Source organism: Setaria italica, chromosome V (assembly GCF_000263155.2).
Source record: "Setaria italica strain Yugu1 chromosome V, Setaria_italica_v2.0, whole genome shotgun sequence".
NCBI lineage: Eukaryota > Viridiplantae > Streptophyta > Magnoliopsida > Poales > Poaceae > Setaria > Setaria italica.
The window spans coordinates 32,425,687-32,447,636 of NC_028454.1; the positions used below are offsets into that span (position 1 = coordinate 32,425,687).

At 49.4% G+C, this 21,950-nt stretch overlaps 2 protein-coding genes across 2 annotated transcripts; one reads left to right on the forward strand and one right to left on the reverse strand.

Moving 5' to 3' along the window:
* The first annotated feature begins 631 nt into the window (after positions 1-631).
* LOC101779497 (ribokinase) lies at positions 632-6,023 on the forward strand. Its single transcript, XM_004969399.2, has 5 exons — positions 632-1,267; positions 3,661-3,846; positions 4,938-5,133; positions 5,218-5,368; positions 5,742-6,023. The coding sequence occupies exons 1-4, from the start codon at positions 665-667 to the stop codon at positions 5,316-5,318; spliced, it is 1,086 nt and encodes a 361-aa protein (XP_004969456.1). The 5' UTR covers positions 632-664; the 3' UTR covers positions 5,319-5,368; positions 5,742-6,023.
* Positions 6,024-10,069: 4,046 nt separating this feature from the next.
* Positions 10,070-13,021, reverse strand: LOC101779888 (probable WRKY transcription factor 48). The gene is made up of 3 exons (XM_004969400.4): positions 12,275-13,021; positions 11,130-11,282; positions 10,070-10,984 (listed from the first exon to the last, which is right to left on the reverse strand). Exons 1-3 carry the CDS (start codon positions 12,757-12,759, stop codon positions 10,465-10,467), a joined length of 1,158 nt encoding a protein of 385 aa, XP_004969457.1. The 5' UTR covers positions 12,760-13,021; the 3' UTR covers positions 10,070-10,464.
* Between the last annotated feature and the right edge of the window lie 8,929 nt (positions 13,022-21,950).

A 21,950-nucleotide genomic window follows, 5' to 3' on the forward strand; every position in this document is an offset into this window, starting at 1 on the left:
CGAATGCTGGGAGTCGAGTTCATAGAAATCGTCGGATCGCTGGGACATCCACGCTCAGCCATCCAATGCGGGTCCGCACAGGAGGAACTCTGCGAACCGTTCCCACTGAATTTTCTTCAGTCTTGAACGCGTGAAGTTTCCGGGCTCCGGGCTCCCGGTTAACCCAACCCAAGCAGAAGCGTAACGGCAGTGCAGCACTGCCTATTGCGTTTTGGGAAGATCCAGATTCAAGATGTGTCGTGTCGTGATATGATCCCGATTTGTTGGGGAGCAATGTGCAACATGTATTGATTCTGCATTTTTGTTGTACCCTTTTGCCCATTGTGACACCGATCAACTGCAGCTCTAACCTTTGCTTTATTATTATGGCTAGACTCATAGATGTTACTGAGATCCAAGGAGTCCTATCCATTTTTTAACGTCATCATCGCATTTCAAATGAAACCAACTGGCCATCACAATTTTTAATTATGGAAAAACACTAGTTTTTAACTAAAAGCATTTATACAAGACCTGGGATTATGATTACAATCGGTATGGATAACTACGTACTCTCCGTTTATGCCAAAAATTTGTCTGCCTAGTCAGCATCGGCATCGGCTGACCTTATAATTGACAGTTGACTCCATCGTTTTCTCTACTCGATCGACAGACACAACCCACAATGGCTCAGGCACGCGTGCGCCTCCCTCCCGCCGGCCCAACGCCGGCCACCGCCTTCCTCTCGGGCTCCAACCCAAGACCCGCCCACCTTCCCTTCTCCTCGAAGCGCGCCCCCGCCTCCCTCTCCGCCGTCGCCGCCACCAATGCCCCCATCGTCGTCGTGGGCTCCGCCAACGCCGACATCTACGTCGAGGTCGACCGCCTCCCGCTCGTCGGCGAGACCGTGGCGGCCCGCGCGGGCCGCAGCCTCGCGGGCGGGAAGGGCGCCAACCAGGCGGCCTGCGGGGGAAGGCTCGCGCTGGGCCCCACCTACCTCGTGGCGCGCGTGGGGGACGACGCCAACGGGCGGCTCCTCGAGGGCGCGCTGGCCGACGCCGGCGGCGTCCGCACCGACCGCGTCGCGCGCGCGCCCGACGCGCCCTCGGGACACGCCGTCGTCATGCTCATGCCCGACGGCCAGAACTCCATCATCATCGTCGGCGGCGCCAACATGGAGGGCTGGGCGGCGGGGATCGGCGCGGAGGACCTGGAATTGATCCAAAAGGCAGGCGTGCTGCTGCTGCAGAGGGAGATACCCGATTGGGTCAACGTGCAGGCTGCGCAGGTGCTTTACTTCAGCTATCTCTCGGATTGGTTCGGAACATAATTGGTACCTGTTGACGATTCTCATCGCATTAGATCAGAGGGTGTAGCAATTCATACTTAGCTTCGTACTGTTGGTTCGTAAAGAGGCGAGGGTTTGATAATCGTTATAACTGTTTGTAAGGTGAAATGCTTTTGAGTTAGTTTCTGAAAATTGGGAGAGAAGATAGTATTTTTAGCATAGTTAGGTGTTGTTTAGTCAATGCAAGTAAATTGCTAATAACATATACTCCCTCCGTTTCAAATTGTAGGTCGTTTTGGTTTTTCTAGGTTGATAGATGTTTGTATGCATCTAGACATACACTATATTTAGGTGCATAGCAAAAACTATGCACCTAGAAAAGCCAAATGGACCTGCAATTTGGGACGGAGGAAGTAGCTTGGTAATGTTTTTGGCAACAACATTGAGAGAAAAGCTCGGGTTCTATTCTTTTTACTCAAGTATATGTTGGACAGTACCATGAAACGACAGCAAAGCCTATTAGCTCCAAGCGGGTGACCTAGAGATGAAACGCCAACAAGAACCACTCATAAAGGGGATAAGTGCTTTTGGTGACTTTCATCATTTCCACTGCAATGATAATGTTCCATACTGTGCTAGGTGCTGTTTGAGAGAGAAAGAATAGAGGGTTACTGAAGAATTATTTGCTTGTTAGGTTGGTTGCCTTTTCATTTAGTATTTGCAATTTAGGGAGATGAATACTAGGTCTTTTTAGCATAACTAGACATCATTTAGTCAACATAAGGGCATTTGCCAATGGCAGCGTTTTTCGCATTATTAATGGGCGAACATTTCATTGCATCTCTTCGGATACAGATATAGCAATTTTCATAGTGATCTCCTCAGGTAATTAACACATTAGTCTACATTTATTAGGTTGACTTGCGGATGTTCTGATGTTTTATTGCTCTGCTTTTCAATTTGGTGTGAGGTTTGAAGGGGATAGCTCAGAAACACTTAATTGTATTATAGGGAAGAAAATAAACATTTGGTTCACGAGGTGCTCACTATTCAGGGTGCACCTTGTTCTCCAGTGAATTTCCTTCCTGCTTTATTGACAGTCATATTTCTAGTCTTGCTTTGTATTTAACAGTTTGGTAAAAAAAAATAACAGATTGGCCATACATTGATGTTGACCATGTTGTGCTTATGGTAACAAATTATTTGGGAGTTCAGTAGTAATACCTTATATGTTGCTGTTTGTGAAATGACTATTGTATATTATGGTATATATTCGTGTACATTCAGACTGTCTTTGGGCCTGGTTTAGTTTTTTTTTTCTTATGTTCAATATTGACAACAGCGACTTTGAGTTTTTACTCTCCTGTCATTTTCTCTGAAATGTATTTGCGGCCTCAATCTTCTTTTCTCACCTGGATGACCACCAGAGCAGACTGCTCTGGTTATTTTGTAAGCTTAGCCAGCCAGGAGGACCTCGCGTCATCTTTGATAACTGCATCTCTGCAACCTAGTTACATATAGCTCAACTTTGTTGACGACATTGCCATCCACAATCTCTTTCCTTAATTGGGGCAAATGTTGATTCGTAACATCTGCCTCCCACATGACAGTTGGAAGAAACAAATGTTTTTAGCTCTAGCAACTGCACCTTCATTAGATATTAATTCGAAACTTTCAGACTCCCAAGCATTTTTGTCATTAATGAAATAAATCATAAATGTACATGGCGTATTTCTGGTATTAGTGTTTAGGAAATTGATACATGTCCTTTCTGATTCCTGTACCATTAAGTGTGTGTTTGCTCTGTGCTAGTGGGGCCCACTGCCTTGCTGTGAATGTTGTTGGATGGGAGTTGGACATGCCGGTCGTATGCATAACAGTGTCGGGCATTTTCATAACCTGTAGGCGCCACCTTTTATAATCAAAGTCATGAAGGTGCTTTTGATAGATGCATATGTTTTGTCTGAAAAAACAGCAGGAAGAGATCTAGTGGTGCAGATATAAGCATATCTTTAAAAAAGCCCTTATATCTAGAGTCTGGAGCATGCTTCCATGCACATGTACAATGAGCCAATCTCTTTACACACTGCAACATGTACTTTGGTCTCATTTCAGCAATTCAAGGAAGATTAACATCCTTGAGGTTCCGTTTGGTACAGTCACCTGTTATCTGAATGTCAGATCCTGTGTTAACATCTCTGTAACTTAAGACTCAGTCTATCATCAGAATAAACCAAATATTTATCATAGTTTCCTCCTGTTATACATTTCTAAGATTAGCATGTACAGTAAGAAACCCAAACCTTTTCCTGAATAGGAAATGCAAAAACCTTTTGTCTTTATGTTTGCTAAGTGTGCAGCGGCCCATTACTGATATATAAAATTTTTGCCAGGCTGCAAAAAGTGCCGGTGTGCCTGTTATCATGGATGCTGGTGGAATGGATGCTCCTGTCCCCGGAGAACTACTCAGACTCGTCGACATTTTTAGTCCAAATGAAACAGAATTAGCACGTTTGACTGGTCTACCTACTGAATCATTTGAACAGATCAACCAAGCTGCAGGACAATGCCACAAAATGGTGAGTTGTCTGAATTGGATTTCCTTTGTATTCAAGTGTAGCTTCTAATTTAGCTGGCATAGCCTCTGGGTTCAAATACTACTCCTTTTGATAATACTGTGCAGTGACGCTATCTGATAATAAGTATCTGCATCTATAGGAAATGCATTGCACTCCTTTCATTACCATTTTGTATATGTACATGTGTATCATGTATGGTTTGTAGGACTGACATCGGTGTATGCATGTTTTCAAAGGCGTCGATTGTAAATCTAGATTAATGTATTTGCAAGATAGGCTGTGAACATTATATGGATTTGTTAGATTTATGAAAACTCTATTGTTTGTATTTAATGAATGCATGGGAATCAAGGTTTCCAGTGATACATGCGTGCTAACAATCATGGTTTAGTAGGATCTTCTGACCGCTTTTCCCATTTGCACTATCTAGGTGGCCTAACCAGTACTTAGTGTCCGTAGAGCTTTTGCACAGCATCTGGTCATGAAATTGGCAGATGTTCATATTCAAATTTGGAATGCATAATGCATGTGCTCTTAACTTCTGAATCAGGAAGGTTCTTCTTCAGCCTGATATGCTTTGTAACTAGACTGCTGGGCATAGCTGTAAATATATGATAAAATAGTAAATTAGATCTTGGTGTAAAAACAGATTTGTGAAGGCTCGCAATTTTTGTGCTAGGATTGATCTGGTTTGAACATATGAAAGCACCATATATTGAGAAATACATCTTTCTGTCGGTATATCACTGCCTTAGCTTTTGTTAATAGAATCAGACCTGCTGTAGTCAGTTGTCACTATGCTCTTATGCTGCTAGCCTTCAACAGCATTTGCCTATTCCACTTTAAGCTGCCAATGTACGGATTTAGTCCTTCAACGGAATGTTTTCTTGTTAATTGCTTCATGTCATCGTGATTTTTGTATCTTTACTATAACTTGTTCAAATTAAATGTCTTCTGACTCCAAAGGTGAGTACTTCTTTTGTTTTAAGCATTCTGTCAGAGACACAAGCGTTTACAGGGATTCAGTTCACCCGCAGAGGCTGTAATCACCTTAAGCAGATTAAGACACTATTAATCTTTTCCTTGTGCAGGGCGTGAAAGAAGTACTAGTAAAGCTTGGATCACAAGGATCTGCTTTGTTTGTTGAGGGGGAGGAGCCAATCAGACAGCCGATTATTCCTGCCACAGAAGTTATTGATACCACGGGGGCTGGTGACACTTTCACCTCAGCTTTTGCTGTAGCTCTGGTTGAGGGGAAGCCTAAGAAGGAGTGCATGAGATTTGCTGGTACGAAAAGCGCGTCCTCTTCAATATTTGATCAATTGTTTGCTGACGTTTTGATTTGAGGCTTCATATTTTGTTGAACTCCAGCTGCTGCTGCCTCTTTGTGTGTTCGAGTGAAGGGGGCTATACCCAGCATGCCTGACAGAAAATCAGTGATGAAGCTGCTGGAATCTGTGCAAGTTGAGTAACCGCAGAATGCGTTGATCGTTCAAAGCCGACCTCATTCATCGGCGATAATGTGAGCACCTTCATGCTCCTTGACAACTCATTCTCTGGTGTACATTTGGAGTCTTGTAGTGTGATAGCAGTATAGAAAAACAAGATAAAACAGTACTGCTTCTAAGTACCTAATAGAAACACTGATTGATAAGTTCTAGTCTTTTGTCAGGTTTATTATAGCCTTTCCTGTTTCGAGCCATACATTTACTATTCAAAAACAACGCCGATCCCATTAAACCGCGCAATCCTGCGCCCGGAGAGTGAATTTCTGTGGAACCCTGTCAGTTTCAGTATCCATTTGTTGGGAAACACTGCTGGTGCAGTGAGGAGTTAGTGGGACGTCGTTTTCCACCTCCAAATCTAACCATCACCTACATTTATTATCATTGCAGGGCCCTTCTCCAGTACGCGGAATTCGTGGGATCCATGAAGCGTCTCGCCGCCCCTTCACGTGCGTGCTCCCCGAATAATGCTAATGTGATCTCCAAACGGAAACGCATTTCCCGGTGCCGCCCAGGGTAGTAAACAAAACAAGGCCACACGACCGTTTCCAATACATCCTCCTGGTTTCGTGAACGCAATGAACAGTTTCACACTGCCTTTCCCCGGGAGCTTGTCTCGGATGGTGACGCTGTTATTTACTCTGGCCCAAGTCAATGCGTGATCTCTCCCAACCCTGCTGATGATACTCGAATGCTGCCGCGGAAACGAGCCCGTCCCTGTCGATTTCAGTCAGCACCGGCTGTCGTGTCTCGCCGCGGATCACCGTCCGTTCTGCCGCCCGGCTCGCGTAATCTGACCCGTGAAAAGGTCGTCCCTGACTCCCCCCCCTGTCGCTGCCCGAGGGAGCAGCGGCGCACGGCCGGCTCGATCCGTCTCTCGGGCAGGTCGTCACCAGGACCTGTGGCTTCGCTCGCGCCGCGATCGCCCAAACCCGACGCACGACGCTTCGCTCCGCCGTGGTGGTGGGTACGACGCCGGCGGCTGCTCCCCATCCGGCCGCCCAAGATTTGACCGGACGGGGATACGGGCTGCCTGGGTTTAAATCCGGCGACTGTTGTGACGGAGCCATCGCACGGCCGCGCGCAATTAAGCCCCCCGACGGGTACCACCACCACCCTGCCGCTGCCCGCCGCGCTACAGCCTCTCCTCCTGCGGGTTTGGTCTGTTCTGATGGGCTGATGGCGCGCGCAGCGGCCACTTTGAGTCTTTCGCAAGGCTAAAATTAAGCTCTTGAGGTTGAGGGCGTTTCCTCCTGCCGCCCCCCGGGGCTCCCCAGGCAGGCATGGTCTGATCGGTGCGTTGAACCGGCAGGCGGGGCGAGGCGATCGGCGACGTCGCTGTCGCAGATGGCTTAGCAATCCAGCTTCCTCCGAACACCATCGGTTCCGATTGATTTGTTAATTGCCCGCGGTCACGTCGCACCGATATCTATTTATGGAACCCGTCGCCACGACGGATACGTGTAGGCGCGGCCAAGCTTAGCTAGCGTAGAGCAGGCCAGGTCGTGTACGCGCCCGCGAGGCTGTTGTGCTCGCAGCGACAGACAGCGGCGTGCGCGTATGGGCCCTGAGCGTGACAGGCGCTGGCAGCATACTTGGCCGTAGAGAGAGGTTGCACAAAACACATGCAACTTCTCTGCTCCTGTGCAGCCTCTTCTGCGACTCTCTCCTCTGTCTCTCTCTTGGTCTTGCCGCTGATGCGAGACCGCTACCTATCTGACCAGCACGCCTGGCCGGTCAAGCTTCCATGGCATCTGCCGATGATGGTTAGCAGCCAGGCGGAGGAGGAGGGGTTCGGACTTCGGAGCTGGACGTGCTCGAGCGGATTGCTGGTGCCCTTCAGGAGTTATAGCGGTGGGCTTGACCTGCGTTGGCTTGCGTTCAAAGTCAAGGGTCGACCACTCGAGCTGCTATTTTGTTGGAGCTGCCTGCTAATTAATGGGCGACGCAACGGCTGCCACCGCCGGTGTTAAAGGGCGAGCTTAAACGTATCTTTCGTTCAATTAAAAAAATATCTTAAAGCTTTGCCACACAGGATACCAATCCAAAATAGTGCCGTTACTGCGTGCGTGCCCTTCAGGAGTACTGAACTGAGCAGATCGAACTGCATCCGTGGTAGCACTGCCAATGCCGGTACTCATGTCAGGTTAGCTAGATCGGCAAACCAGTGCTGAACAGGAGGGTACAGAAAGAGCAATTGGGGACTGTAAAGCTGGAATCCATTATCAGGACACAATAATACTCAGATTTTGGTACCATCCTAGCCCAACAAGTCATAGAAAATTGGTAGTAAGCTTCTGGAAAAATATATACCATTTCAAAGCAATAAGTGGGCAAATAATATCAATCCAAAGCAAAATAAAGTGTTCGCAAAAGGAAGGTCGATAGATGTGGTTTCCATTGAATATTTTCTTTATTTATTATTGTAGCCTTGACGTACAAGTATGTATATGTACATATTCCGCGTGGACTTTGAACACGGGTCTACGCCGGAGTATTTAATTTGCTTACCTTAATTATTTTTTTTTGGTGCCGGAGAGGAAAAGAGACGCGGACGTACGGTACCTCGCTCGATGGGCTGGGGCAGCAAGTTGGTGCACACCTCGCGCTGTGCTTTTTAATGCTTTTGACCTTCTAGTAGTCCGGTTCCGGTAGCTATCAGCAGCAGCCCCCCATTGGGCATGTTGCTTGCGTCCCCGGACTTCCAACCATGTCGCTCATCCTCCATCTCTCATCTTCATCTCCCACGGCTTTACCCGGCCATCACCGTCACTTTGTAATTATCCAGCTATAGTAATAAAAGATTTAATTAAAAGTTAGTCTCTCTGTAGTTTGATTATGTGTAGTCTGTACAGCATTTACATAATAATTAGATATGCATCATTCAGACAAACAGGAACAGTGTGCTATCTCATGTAGATGGACTGGCCTCTCCGATGAGATGAGTTGCTGTTGCACCGGCCAGTACAAAAAGGTACGTACGAATTCGAAGGAACGAGCTAGCCAAAAGGCGTGATAAAGCTACATGCAGCAAAGGCTTAAAGCTACTCCACTCGACAAGAACGTGTCAAGCTTGGTTGATCGATCGATGAATGGTCCATCAGAATCCCTGATTAGTGCTGCTACTTGTAAAACAAAGGCAGCTGTAGTAGCTAGAAGCATAATTGCCCTGCTTGCTTGACGATTCCGGTCTCTGAAAGTACAATCGCATGCACTGTGTGGAAGGGCATCTAGATAGCTTTTGCCTCGCACCAATTAATGGGATGGTCACCAAAGTGTAGATTTGCTCTTGATCAGGAGCCGAGAGCCTTTAATTAAACAAAGGTGAATTCTGTCACATGTGTGTTAATGTTATCCTTCCTTGACTGGTTTGACGAAGTACACTTATCCAGGGGAATTAGATACTATCCAAATAAGAAACGTTTGCTACATATCGTACTCTTGTCCTCGCGGCACGACGTGAGAGCAAATTATGCAGTGAAGCTGGAATATTGGAACTTTTTTATTACGATTATACTACTAATGGTCTGCCCATTCACACACTTGTCGAAATTTAGGCCCAATTTGACGATGAGTCTCTAGCAACGCGGTGTGTTCATAGTAGAAACTGAAGCTCAACATTAGCGAGATCTGTTGATAAGCGTATCGATTTCATGTTGTTGGTCTGAATATTTCTTTTTGTTTTCAGTCGAACAATATAAAATATCTTAAAGCTATTGTATAGGGGATATGGGTCATGATGCTTCGTGAGAAAGGCATGAAGTCAATGTTGAGAAAAATGGATATTATGCATTTCGAGGCAAAATAGGCCACATGTCACCACACCTATTGACTTACTCCATGTACACCCAAAATCTTTGTCATATTTCATGCTGCGTACTGTTTGACCGGTGCAAACGACACATCTCCTTGCATGAGACAAACAAAAAGTCGAGAATTATATAATTCGAGTGACCGATCGAGCTAGAACGAAAGAGCAGAATTCATTGACTGCTTCACATCACATACACAACTTGCGCGAGAACGAGCGGCACACATCATTGAACAGTAAGGAGAGTATGCATGATGTAAAAGGTCCCAACCCCAAACATCTCTATTCTCTACCATGTTCAGAATTAGGCGTTTCTCTAGCTAGCTCCTACCTCTCGCTATTTCAGCCACAATTCTAGCAAAAAAACACAGACCGTGTGACACGACGATGGATCAATCGACCTCTCGATCTGGTGTCGCGCGCTTGAATTGAAAGCGTACGTGCAGGCCCGTCCAAATCCTTGATCAATCATATACGCTGGCGCACGGCCATTCTAGTTCTAGGTAGGCAGGTTCACATCACTATATGCATGGGTAGTACCAGTACTAGCTCTTGGAACGACCTGGCCGCTGCTAGCTACTAGTACTTGCACGAAATAAAACAAGGAGCAAAATGACGCTCGCTGCTTTTCCATAACAACTCTCACTTTGTACCAACCACACGAACAGCACCCCATCATGCATGACAAATAGCTACTTGCCATCGATTCATGCAGTACATCTTACTGCCATCAAGAGGCGATTAAGGACGTTCATCAATCGATGCACGATTATCATCTGGCAAATCTGAAGAAATTAAAAAGCTTGTTGTAATTTGTCCATGATGGCCTCTGCTTGAGCAATGAGAAATGAGGCTACCAAACATGTGTCCAGATGTAGTAGTGTCGTATTAATGGAGATAGAGAGGAGGAATGCAAAGAGGAGCTAGCATAAAATTATCATAGCCCATGGCCAGTACTGCAGCAGCATAGCTAGAGTGCAATGCATGAGCTGTTGGTTGATTAGGTACATGTACAAGAACCGCTAGTACTATCAGCAAGGACTAGCTAGATGATGATCATAGAAATGGTACGAGACCAGGCGCCAGAAAACCTCTGTAGCGCCATGTGTCTCGCAGCACAGGAGGGAAGGAAAAAAACAAATCAAGAACCGATCCATCGATCATATCTAGAGGATTAAATCGGTGAAAAAAGAGGAGATTAAAGAGGTTAAGCATTAACAAGAACCAAATTAAGTACTACTATCTCTTATCTAGCTTCCTTCTCCATTAGCTTGCCTGTGGCGGTGGTGACCATCAATTCATTCAGGGCTGAATGTTGCCGCCGTTGCTGTGGACGAAGGGTGGCGGCGGCAGCATGTCCTGCAGGAGCCCGTAGTCCTGCGCCATGAAGTGCTGCATCTGGAGCGACGGGGGAGACGACGAGGCGTTGGCGGTGGTCGCGCCCGCGACGGTGCTCATCGGGCCGCTCATGCCGCGGGACGACGCGAGGCCTATCGCCGGCGGCACGGTGTGGCCGTGGTGGGCGCCGCGGGGCGGCAGGAGGCCCAGCACGTCGAGGACGCCGGCCCGCCCGAACGGCGGCGCGCCCATCTGCGGCAGCGGTGGCGGCGGAAAGACGCCACCGAGGTGGTGGCCGCCTGCGCCGGCGTGGTGGTGGTGGTGCAGCTGCGCGGCGAGGAGGTGGGTGCTGCCGCGGAGCGTGGCCGGGATGGGGTGCGTGTGCTTGCCCTCGTACGTGGTAATCACCACCGCCGGGTCCTGGAACGACCGCTCCACCCGCTTCTTCACGGGGCACTTCTGCGTCGTGCACCGGTAGTAGCTCCTGCAGCCGTTGCGTGCACACACACTCCATTATTAGACCATGTCTAGCTACCATTCAGGTGCAGCAGTGGTGCAGTGCAGGTAGATGAACAAGTGTACTGCACAAATACGTGCATGAATATAATACCAATGTGTACACTACATACCTGGGGTATGGGCTGTTCTTGACGGCCTTCTGGCCGTACTTGCGCCACCGGTAGCCGTCCTCGAGGTGGTCGACCTCGCTCTTGGTCATGAACGCGAACCGCGGCTGCCGCTGCCGCTTCTCGCCCTTGCCCTTGGCCTTCCCCGCCGCCGCCCTGCAGAACAACAACCAATCTCGTCAGCTCCTCCATCATCCGCCGGCCGGGTCAGCGCGGAAAGGGATCGGCGCGGATTTCGTTCATACTACGATTGCGAGCCGTTCAAACGCGGTTGTTGGCGAACTCTTGGCAGCCTGGGCGTGCGAATCAGCGAGGCTAGAGTAGTGCACATGGTTTTAACAGGTTCACACTGTGTGCACACCCCCTTTTCCTCTGCTAGCGCACCTTTTCCGCCTCTGCGGCCGATTTGTATCGATCGAGATCGTGCCATATGCTAGATTGCACCAGAAAGGGAGCTGTGCAAATCCCTATAGTTGAGGGGGAGGAATATCTCTTGGCCTGCAAGGGGGGGCTGCAGCTTTTAGACCGGACCATTCAGAAGAGATCTTTGGGTTTTTTTGGGTATGATCCTTGTAAAAAGGGATGAACCAAAAGAGTAAAAGGAGGGAGCCATAAATGAACAAAAAATTCAGGGTGCAAATCTTTTGGCCAAGTGGAAGAAGATGCATGTTCATGCTAGGCGTAGCATGAAATCCATAAAGCAAAAGGGAAAGAGAAGAGAGAGGGGTATGCAGCTAGCAGATTATGCTATATAATACACTGACCGACTTTTTTTTCCGTATTTGTTTTCTTATGACATGCGAGTGTGAAACCCTAGCCCAGGTTCACACCTTCGCCTTGCCGCTACCTTAAAAAAAGAAACCAAGAACAAAAGGAAGGAACAAAGACTTAATAGAAGAGGAATGGATGACTGAATGGCCAGCAGGCAAAGCAAGGAAGCAGAATCTAAGCCGCAGAAACTGACGCCTAATCTTGATGCAGGATCACCCAAAAGCACTAGATAGATAGGATAGGTTCCGATTAGCCGAAAGATCTAGCGAGAAGCTGCAAAAAGGCTAGAAAGAAGGTTCCCAATATTTGCAAGACAAAGCAGCAGCAATAATCTCAAGAAACTGACGAACAAGAATTCCAGCTCATAGACTACTTACCCTTTCTTGCTCTTGTCAGCGTCGTCCTCCCCCTTTCCAAGCTCCTTGCTCTCCTCCCCTTCCCCTTCCTCCTTCTTGAGCGAGTCCTCCTCCCCGGCGCCGAAGCCACCGGCTCCGCCGCCGCCGCCGCCCGCCGCCTCGCTGGAGGACGACGACATCGACGACGTGGTGTTGGGCGTGACCGGCGCCGTGCCGCCCCCGCTGGGCGTGGGCGTGGGCGCGCCGAAGCCTCCCCCGCCCGTGTCCACCACCAGCATCTCCCTCTTGACGACGTCGTCCCCCGGCACCGGCAGGTCCAGCGCGCGGCACAGCAGGTCGTAGTCCATCCCGCCCGCGCCGGGCGCTCCCGCGTGCAGGTAGTCCGCGAACCACGACGCCGGCGGCGCCTGCTGCTGCTGCGTCATCATCTCCCCCGGCCCCGGCGCCGGCCGCTGCGCGAACAGTGACGCCAGCTCGTCGTGGAAGTGGAACTCTCCCGACGACATGGGGGGCGCCGCGCGTGCGTGGAAGAAGGCGCGCCGCTGCTGCTGGTTCTTGGCGCTCGCTCACTTATCAAGGGCGAGGGAGCCAGGGAGGGAGGGAGAGGAGGGATCAAGATGGCCAAGGGATGATGGAATGGAAGGAAGCGAGCGTATACGGCTATATGGTAGTGGGGACGCAGTGAGGCGAGCGGAACGAAAGGTATTGGGGTGGTGTTTGTGTGTACGTGATGTGTGTGCGCCGAAGAGAGCACGGCTATAACTAGGTGTGTAGCGAGCTGATGCGCGTACCTACAGATATACTGCTAGAGAGAGATGGATGGGGGTGACGCCGTGATGGGGAGAGAGGAGAGAGATTGATGGATGGATGGTTGGGTGGGAGGATTTTTTTTTTTGTTTTGTTTCTCCTTCTCTCTTACCAGCATCTTTTGGGGTTGGCTTTTTATTTAATTGATCCAGCTTTTGTGACAGAAACTAATAGTAGTACTAATTGATTAGGCCCAAACGACATGTCCATTTCCCGGCCTCTTTCCCCTCCCCTGGAGTTATGCGCTTGTTTCCATCGCAAGACACAACAATTATCGGTGGGTTAGACCTCACCCTCTCTCTCTAGGCTAGACCACACACACACCACACCAGTCAGCAATAGTAATAATGCAGGATTAGCAGCAGAAGAAGCAACAGTAATGGCGCGGCGCGGGAGGAGGGAACGGTCCACGGTCACGGGGCGGGCGCGGGCCATGAGTCAGCGGGCGCGCCACCGGCGGCAACCGGTCACGTCGGGTCAAACGGCCGCGCCGCGGTCAGACCGTTCACACCGACACGTGGCGGTGGCCGGTTTGACCGGGCCCAACCCCGCGCGCCTGGTGGCCCCGCTTTCGGGCGGGCCAGCCTGCCCTGACGCTAGCGTGACGCCGCCCGGCCTCAGCCCCCGTCCGATCCCCAGCCGACGGCCCGCTGATGCTTGCCTGCAGCTGGAAGGCGAGACCGCGAGATCGAGAGCCGGAGAGAGAGAGAGAAACATGTGCGGCGCGGCGCGGCGAGGCAGACGGCAGAGGCATTCGCAGTCGCATCGCGGGGGTCCGGTCCTCCGGTCAAGGCGTCTGGCCGGCGGGGCCCGCACGGGTTTCCTTCCGCGGACGGTGCGTGGCGCTGGCGCTGCACGTCAGGGGGCATCGGGAAAGGGCTCCGTTTCTCGTTTCTGGAAGGAGATTTGTAGTAGGAGTAGGACTCGTACCACGGCAGCAGCAAATCCAATCATGGAAAAGGCGTCGCGGTGACAGGGGACCTAAGCTGTTCGGTCTGGCCCCGATTCTTTCAGCGCGGGATTTATTTCGAGCACGAACAATCATGGAAAAGTGCGCGAAACGCATGTCTGAGCGACCCATCCGCCTTCTTTTTCTTTTTCTTTGTTTCTGTTTTGTTGCGACCGCATTCAAATGTTTGGTGCAGCGCAGGGAGCATGTGGACTGGACGGATGCACAGTGGTAGCAGTAGAATGCATGCTATTTTGGGATAGAGAATTCTGTTAAGTTTTAGGTGTTCATTGCGTTGATCCGCGTTCCCTTCCCGGCAGCAGATGAGGCGTGGAGAAGATGATAGATGACCGGTCTCCCTTCCCAATCTCAAGCATAGCACACACGAAGAACACACGAGAGACAGTAGATGTAGGTGGAACAGATCTCTTATTAAATAATGGATGGGTACATTCTATTATATAGGGTCAACCCTTGAGTATCTTCGGTATAAGCCCATAATTATCCCTAATCAAAGGGATATCTTAACACTCCTCCTTGGACGAATACCGCGACTAGTTCATGCCTCATTAAAAACTCCTTCCAAAAACCCAATGGGAAAAAAGGAACGGAGAAAAGAGTACATGATTGCTGCCTAATATATTACACTTGTTGCCTCGTTAAAAACTCTATGTGAGAAACTTCATGAAACTCACTAGAGGGAAAAGGAGTACAACATATGTCTTCAGGATATAATATAATCTGCTACTGTTCAGGATCTTCAGGATCTGGTAAATATTCAGGGTTGTTCTCCCCTGAACACTGCAAGTCTTTTAAAAATCTCATACTAATTCCTCGAACAAATTTTCTAAACGTAGTGGCAGGAAGAGATTTAGTGAACAAATTGTCACATGACCTGGCTTGCAGTATTTTTATCTCACCTTGCTTCTAGACGTCGTGAGGATAAAAAAAACTTAGGAGCTATATATTGTTAAATTGCTCTTCACATAAACCGTTTGCATTTGTGTAACACATGCTGCATTATCTTCGTAGATAACCGTGGGGCACCAGGTATATTAAGGGGGTGTTTGGATACGAGGTGCTAAACTTTAGCAGGGTCACATCGGATATTCGGATGCTAATTAGAAGGACTAAACATGAGCTAATTACAAAATTAATTGCACAGATGGAGTCTAATTCGCGAGATGAATCTATTAAGGCTAATTAATCCATCATTGTCAAATCATGGACTAATTAGACTTAATAGATTCGTCTCGCGAATTAGACTCCATCTGTGCAATTAATTTTGCAATTAGACTATGTTTAATACTCCTAATTAGTATCCAAACATCCCGATGTGACAGGTACTAAAGTTTAGCATGGTGTTCCCAAACACCCCCTAAAGCCACAGGACTTCTGGATATGGTTAATCATATGTCGTAGCCAAACACACTCACGTGTGGCTTCATAAAGCACTATGATTTCCAAATGATTTGAAGATGTTGCTACCAAAGTCTGTTTACATGACCGCCATGAGATAGCTGTACCACCACAGAGAAATACAAAACGAGTTTGAGATTTAACATCACGAGGATCTGACATATACCCAATCATGATATAAGCATTATAGATAGGATAAATAGATCGCATCCATGTATATATGTGGTAACACAACCAAGGGTAGCATGTGCCTATCGTCTTGTTGTTGTAGCTCCAGCCAAAGTGGTAACCAATCTATCTCGTACCTTGATGAAGAGTCATCTCTTAGAAAGGCGGCTCGCAAGCGGCCTACTTTCTTATGGACGCCACTGCGAGGTGTGTGTTGACGCCTCCGGTTTCCTAAAGCTTTACCTCAAACAACCATCAAGCGCTCTTATCCGAAGCTCTCCTTCTTGATAGCTGCTGCAACGACTCCCACAATACTCGCCATCAATCCTACTCAACATTACGCAATCGTTCGGCCTTTTCCTCCTGCATGCTGTCACCACACAAGAGTAATCACACCGACTTTCTAGCACTACTAATATGTATCCGCAAGATATAGACTAATCACCATAATTACATCTATTCATATTAAGAACATATGCTAGCTGAACATATGAGAATAAGCATTCATCATAGTAGATCAAAGTAAAGACAAGATTAGATTGATATCACCATCATGTGTACATAAGCCTTGATGATCACAAGGCTCGGCTCCGAAACTCCACCATGACTTCGCCGCGCAGGGACGAACATGGTGGCTAGGGTCTAGCCTAAGCTATCTCCTAGACAACCTCAAAGACTTGCACGGCCCTCAGCTCCCTATGGTGTGTCTCCCTTGGTTTCGCCGACTTCTGATGGATTGATCCCCAGGCTCGGTGAATTTTCGGGGTATTTATATTCTGGAGAGCCCGTGGGTTAAATTGGAAGGCGAACAGGTGGGTTAAATTGGAAGGCGAACGTGCGAAGGAAAGGGGTAGGCCGATCGACCTGGCCCTTCCTTTTACCCCCTCGTGTCCAGCTTCGTCACCAAGTCTTTTTCAATGTTTTGGAACCTTATTTTTGTATGCATGTGGTCCTGGCACGTCAGTACCTTTGGGATGAGATTGATCTTCAATAACTTTCCAAATTTCTGCTTGATCTTTTTTTATTTCTCCTTGATCCTGAAGTGATCCTTGCCATATCTTCACAAACTTAGCCCTTAAGTCATCTTGGAGGATTACTTGCAGAAAATGAGCATTGGTGGAGGCTAGAATACCCCAGGTCGATCGGCATGGGCCCTTTTTGTGCCTCCTGGTCTTTGTTTTTCTCTGGTCCACTGCTTGTTCATGGCTTTATCCAAAAAAATGTATATTTAGCCCAATTTCCTGCGAAAACAGAATATCCTCCAAAATATCTTGCATATGCAAAAAAGGGTTATTTCAGATGCCAAAGTGGTGGGTTAGTATAAGAATATGCATGAAAACACTAGTTAAATGGCACTAAAAGTATGTCAATAGCAAACGACAACAACGTGGTGCCTGAGGAGTATCGAAGCCTTTGCACTCTCATGCTGTGGAACAGCAGGAGCAGCTTCAGCACATGGAGTGATTGTGTGAGTCAACTGCATAGCTGCCAGGTGGAAACGACAGTCCACAACCCAGGTTGTAGTTCTTGCCATTCAGCATGAGGCAGTCAAACTGGGGCATTTAACTATTTGCCATCCTTACATACATATTTGCCATCCCTCTACAAATGAAGCAACACATTTGCCATTTTCGCTGACGTGGCGTGCCAACTCACTTGTGCCAGCGTGAATCAGGATGGGAAAAGACCAAAATACCCCTGCCTTTATCCTGTTACCCATCCCTTTCCCTCTCTCGTGCCACTGACATGTGGGACCCATGCGTCAAGTCATCTTCAACCTCTCGATCCACCGAGCTCGCATGCCAACGACTGCGAAGAGTCTGCCCCGAGGGGGGGGGCGGGCAAGTGGCGGCCGCTCGGCGAGCGGTGGCCAGCCCCGTCGAGCTCCGACCACGGGACCAGAGGCTGGAGCCCGGCGAGCGCTGGCCATAGGAACGAGCGGCGACGGTCGGCCCCTGATGAGTGCCGGCCACAAGGATGAGCGGCGGCGGACGGCCCTAGCTAGCGCTAGCCACGGGGGTGAGCGGCGGCCACTAGGGCTAGCGCCGGCCATGGGAGCAAGGGGCTGGCGCCAGGCGGCGTGCGTGGGCGAGGGGACGATGGTCGCGGGCGCCTGGCGGCGCCGGTCGTGGGCGAGGAGCATGGGCAGCCGGCGCCTGGCGGCACGCGCGAGCGACTGGCGGCGCCAGTCGCGGGCGAGGGGGCACAACGACGGGGATAGGGATAAGGCAGGGGTGTTTTGGTCTTTTCCCATCTCGATCCATGCTGGCACGGGTGAGTTGGCGCGCCACATCAGCGAAAATGGCAAATGTGTTGCTTCGTTTGTAGAGGGATGGTAAATATGTAAGCGCATCCGTAAGGATAGCAAATGGAGAAGTGCCATCCGTAAGGATGTCAAATAGTTAAATATCCCAATCAAATTGTCCTGCCGCGATGTCACCCATTGCCTATATGATCATGTGATACACTTCAGGTAAGTATACATGAATATAACTTAGATTAGTCAGTTTAATGGGATATGTAATCTACTGGTTGTTCATGCATTATAACGATCAAAGCAAAATATAAACATTATATTAAGCCAAGAAAAACAACAACGTTATAAATGCAAGGGAGCAACACATAAGCTTCCATGAAAAGGTACCGCAAATAACCATATATTATGGAAGCACGTGGATACAGCAACAATTTAAAAACAGTTATGTGAAAACCCATGTTTAGAACGATCGTATAAATATGTAATGTACTTTAGGACCTATTATGCGCTAGCCACACATATAACAGGGTTAACTGCTTCAAGAAAAAAAATGTCACATGTACACTATACTGCATTGCCAGTTTATCGCTGCTTAAAAACATGTGACTAACAAACACTCCAGGGTTTATTAAGATGTAAACGATAACAGAAACATATACTGCAAAAGAATTAACAACTTCAGGTGCGAGGTCCTTGTGGACGGTTGCCGCAACAGCGGCAAATGGTGAGGCCGGCGACGGGCGGCTCACGATGAAGATACAACAGCCTAGTCTGCGACAAGCAGCGGCCGCGAAAATGCGATCGAACCGGCAACAGGCGGTTGAACACGTAGCACATCTGGCTATTGGCAGTGCATGGAGGCACGTAGCAGGGTGCATGGCCTCGAAGCAGTACTGATAGGAGGCAGTACACTGCAAGGCCAACTCCAGGCAGCAATGCAGTTTTGCGCATGCAGCAGTCGTACGATCAAGTAACACTAGTCATGAAACCAATCTACAGAGGTTCCATGCTAACATGCTGATCAAGATAGACACTTAATCTATGCTAGTTTGCTCTAGCCCTCTACGTGGTCCGATTTTACCGGGTTTTGGTTAAAACCCGGACCAAGCCGCGAGGGAGTCAGTCGTGCGGTTTTGAAACCGGCGGGTTCAACAGTTTTCCTGATTTAGGTCCCGTTTGGATAGCAAGTGCTAAAATTTAGCACTGTGCTAAACTTTAGCACCCTCAAATAGGAAGTGCTAAACTTTAGTACAAGGTTGTTTGGATGGTGTCGGTGATTTATACCGGCCGTCTACCAAGGGGTACCCGAGGTAGCAGAATGTATACCGGGGGATCGCCGGACCTGGAACTTGAAGGTAAAAGCGAGGACACGAGACATGGATTTAGACAGGTTCGGGCCGCTAGAGTAGCGTAATACCCTACGTCCTATTTAGGGGTGTTTGTATATTGCGCCCTGCGCTTGTGTGTTGAGATGTGACCTTGCCGAGCTAGGTACCCCTGCCCTCCTTTATATACTCCAGGGGCAGAGTAATAGTCGGATTACAAGGAGGAGTCCTAGAAGAATTACACGGGATGAGTCCTAGTACGATTACACGGGATGAGTCCTAGTAGGATTACAGGGGAATCCTAGTAGGAGTTTGACTTCTTCCTTCCTTGCGGGTATTGGGATGTATCCCTGACTGATGGGGTGCCAATCTTTAGCACCTTAGAGGAAAAATATCAACTTTACCCCCCATTTACTCCTCTTAACTACCCCTGTAGTACCACTCCTTTTTGCTGGCGCGTAGCTCCTACGCGGGTGTCTGATGGGGAGGAAGGGAAGATTCGGACTGAGAGAAGAAATTGAAGCCGCCCGGGGGGGGGGATTGTGGATCGGCCTGGGGAAACAAGTCCTTGAATCCATCATCGTCGTGGCCATCCATGAGAAACTGGGGGTACTTTGGGGGCACGCCGGCATACTACTGGCGGTGAGAAACTTGTGGATCTAGGGGGCGGTGTGGGGATCAAAGAAACGAGATCTGCGGGCGGGGAGAGGTGGATGTGCGAGCGCCGAGATGAGGACCTGCGGACGGGGAGAGGAGGATCTGCGGGCGGCGGTAAGGCTAGATGACCGGGAGGGAAAGGCGTCGGGAGGGGAAGGAGCTTCCAACGGGAATGGCGGCAGGAGGGGAGGGCGGGCGAGAGGTGAAGGCAGCGGCGAAAGGTAGGGGATGGCTGGCGCTACGCGGAGGACCAGAGAGAGGGGAGGATTGGAGGGGAGGACGGGCAGGACGGGGATGGCGGCTGGAGTATTGCGCGGCGGGAGGAGATGGCGGCGGCGGAAGGTAAGCTGTGGGAGGGAGACGCTGCGGGAGGAAGGAGAGAGAGAGCGAGGGTAAGCGGTAGGGAGGAGAGAGATAGCGAGGGCAATCGGATAAAAGGAGGAGTTGGGGACCACTTTTAGCATAAGTTGGCCCCTTTAGCACCCCTTGGGTGTGCTAATGAAAAGGGTTGTGCTAAAGTTTAGCACCGCAACTTTAGCACTGTGTATCCAAACGGGACCTTACTAGCTATGCACAATGATTGCTCATGGGCACCGTCGCCATGGGACTCAACTCTACAGATCTCTGCACACGCCCTGTGGCAGCGTTAGCGGGGATGGAGCGTCGGTTGGGCATGCCTGGAGTGGCACCGGGGCCGATGATGGTGGGTCACCAGACGGAGCGTCGGTTTCCTACTTGTAGCACGGTAGGTGCACTGTAGGCTATCGCCATGTACGGCTCCCTGTACCGCGTGGTCCTCGTTCTAGGCGAGCTCCCCGACATATCCATGGCATCTTTCGACTCGGCTAAGAACGTGTGGGAGTTCCCACCGTGCCGCTAACTCAGGAGGCAGAGGACGGCGAGGCCTCATCGTGGGAGAAGGTGAGGGCGGCGGCAGCGACGTCACGGTCTACATACTAGCGTCCTAGCGGAGGTGGCATTCTAATCTATACAAGCATGGAGGACGGGAAGCTCCGACTCCGGCTCTGGCAGCCCAATTCTAAGATTGCAATGCAATTACATAGCCTTTACTTGTCCTCCATCATCAAAGTCAAGTGGCACGAATCGAGGATTGCAACATCTCCGCATATTCTTTAGAGTTCAAACTAATAGATCGGCATTACCGGGAAGGGAAACAGGGAGAAGTATATATTAAAAAAAGGGAAGAGACTGTCCTCTGACCCACACTCTTGCAACACCGCCAAGGAGGAGGTGGTGGCCGGTTTGGAGAAGCACCACCACATCCTCCATTAAGCCGAGGTGGAAGCATACCTTGGACGAGCAATGGAGGTGTGGATCGGAAGACGAAGGCGATGATGCGCTGTGGTCAACGGGTTAGACAGTTTCCAACCAAACCAAACCGGAGCCGCTATGACTTTGCTACTAGTTTTATCCGGGTTGGTCTCACGGTTTCACCGGTTTCAAACCGGACCATGAACAGGGCTAGTTTGCTCGACAGCAAGATCACAATTGTAAAGGTGTCGGCGTACAAGCAGCGGGCAAAGGGCATGCGTGTTGGGGTGGCCAGTGCCGTAAGAATGATTAACCGCTAGCGTTCACGTAGTACTTGATGGGATAGCCAGCAACAGCCACATGAAGCGGTGCGTTCCTTGATTAATGGCAGAAAAAGATTTTGCCACCGAAAAACAAATGCATCTATTAAAAGAATTAAGCCGCACTAGATGGAACATCCAGGACAGAAACAATCACTATTAGGGAATGACCTTTCGTCCAGCACCTTAGTATCAGTTGCAATTAGACCCGGTACTAATGTGAGCATTAGTACCGGACCTAACGGATAGTTCCCGAGATGCCCCTCGTGACCCCTTTTAGTACCGGGTGAGAGCTCCACCCCGGTACTAAAAGCCCTAAGTCCCATTAGTATCGGGTGGAAGCTCCACTCAGTACTAATAGGTGACCTTTAGTACCGGGTGGAGCTCCCACCTGGTACTAAAAACTCCCGTCCGCCACCTTATCCATCCATTCCCCCCTACCCGCTCCCGGCAGTCCTATCCTTCTTATCCCGTCTCCTCCCCCCTCCTCTATCTCTATCTCTCCCCTCCCTCCCTCTCTCTC

Excerpts from the sequence above, each read along its gene's own strand:
- LOC101779888 (XM_004969400.4), bottom strand. The coding sequence starts at position 12,759 with ATGTCGTCGGGAGAGTTCCACTTCCACGACGAGCTGGCGTCACTGTTC. Across the intron at positions 11,283-12,274 it reads GCTGACAAGAGCAAGAAAGG|GGCGGCGGCGGGGAAGGCCA; the intron begins GTAAGTAGTCTA and ends GTTGTTCTGCAG. Across the intron at positions 10,985-11,129 it reads AAGAACAGCCCATACCCCAG|GAGCTACTACCGGTGCACGA; the intron begins GTATGTAGTGTA and ends CAACGGCTGCAG.
- LOC101779497 (XM_004969399.2), top strand. The coding sequence starts at position 665 with ATGGCTCAGGCACGCGTGCGCCTCCCTCCCGCCGGCCCAACGCCGGCC. Across the intron at positions 1,268-3,660 it reads TCAACGTGCAGGCTGCGCAG|GCTGCAAAAAGTGCCGGTGT; the intron begins GTGCTTTACTTC and ends AATTTTTGCCAG. Across the intron at positions 3,847-4,937 it reads CAGGACAATGCCACAAAATG|GGCGTGAAAGAAGTACTAGT; the intron begins GTGAGTTGTCTG and ends TTCCTTGTGCAG.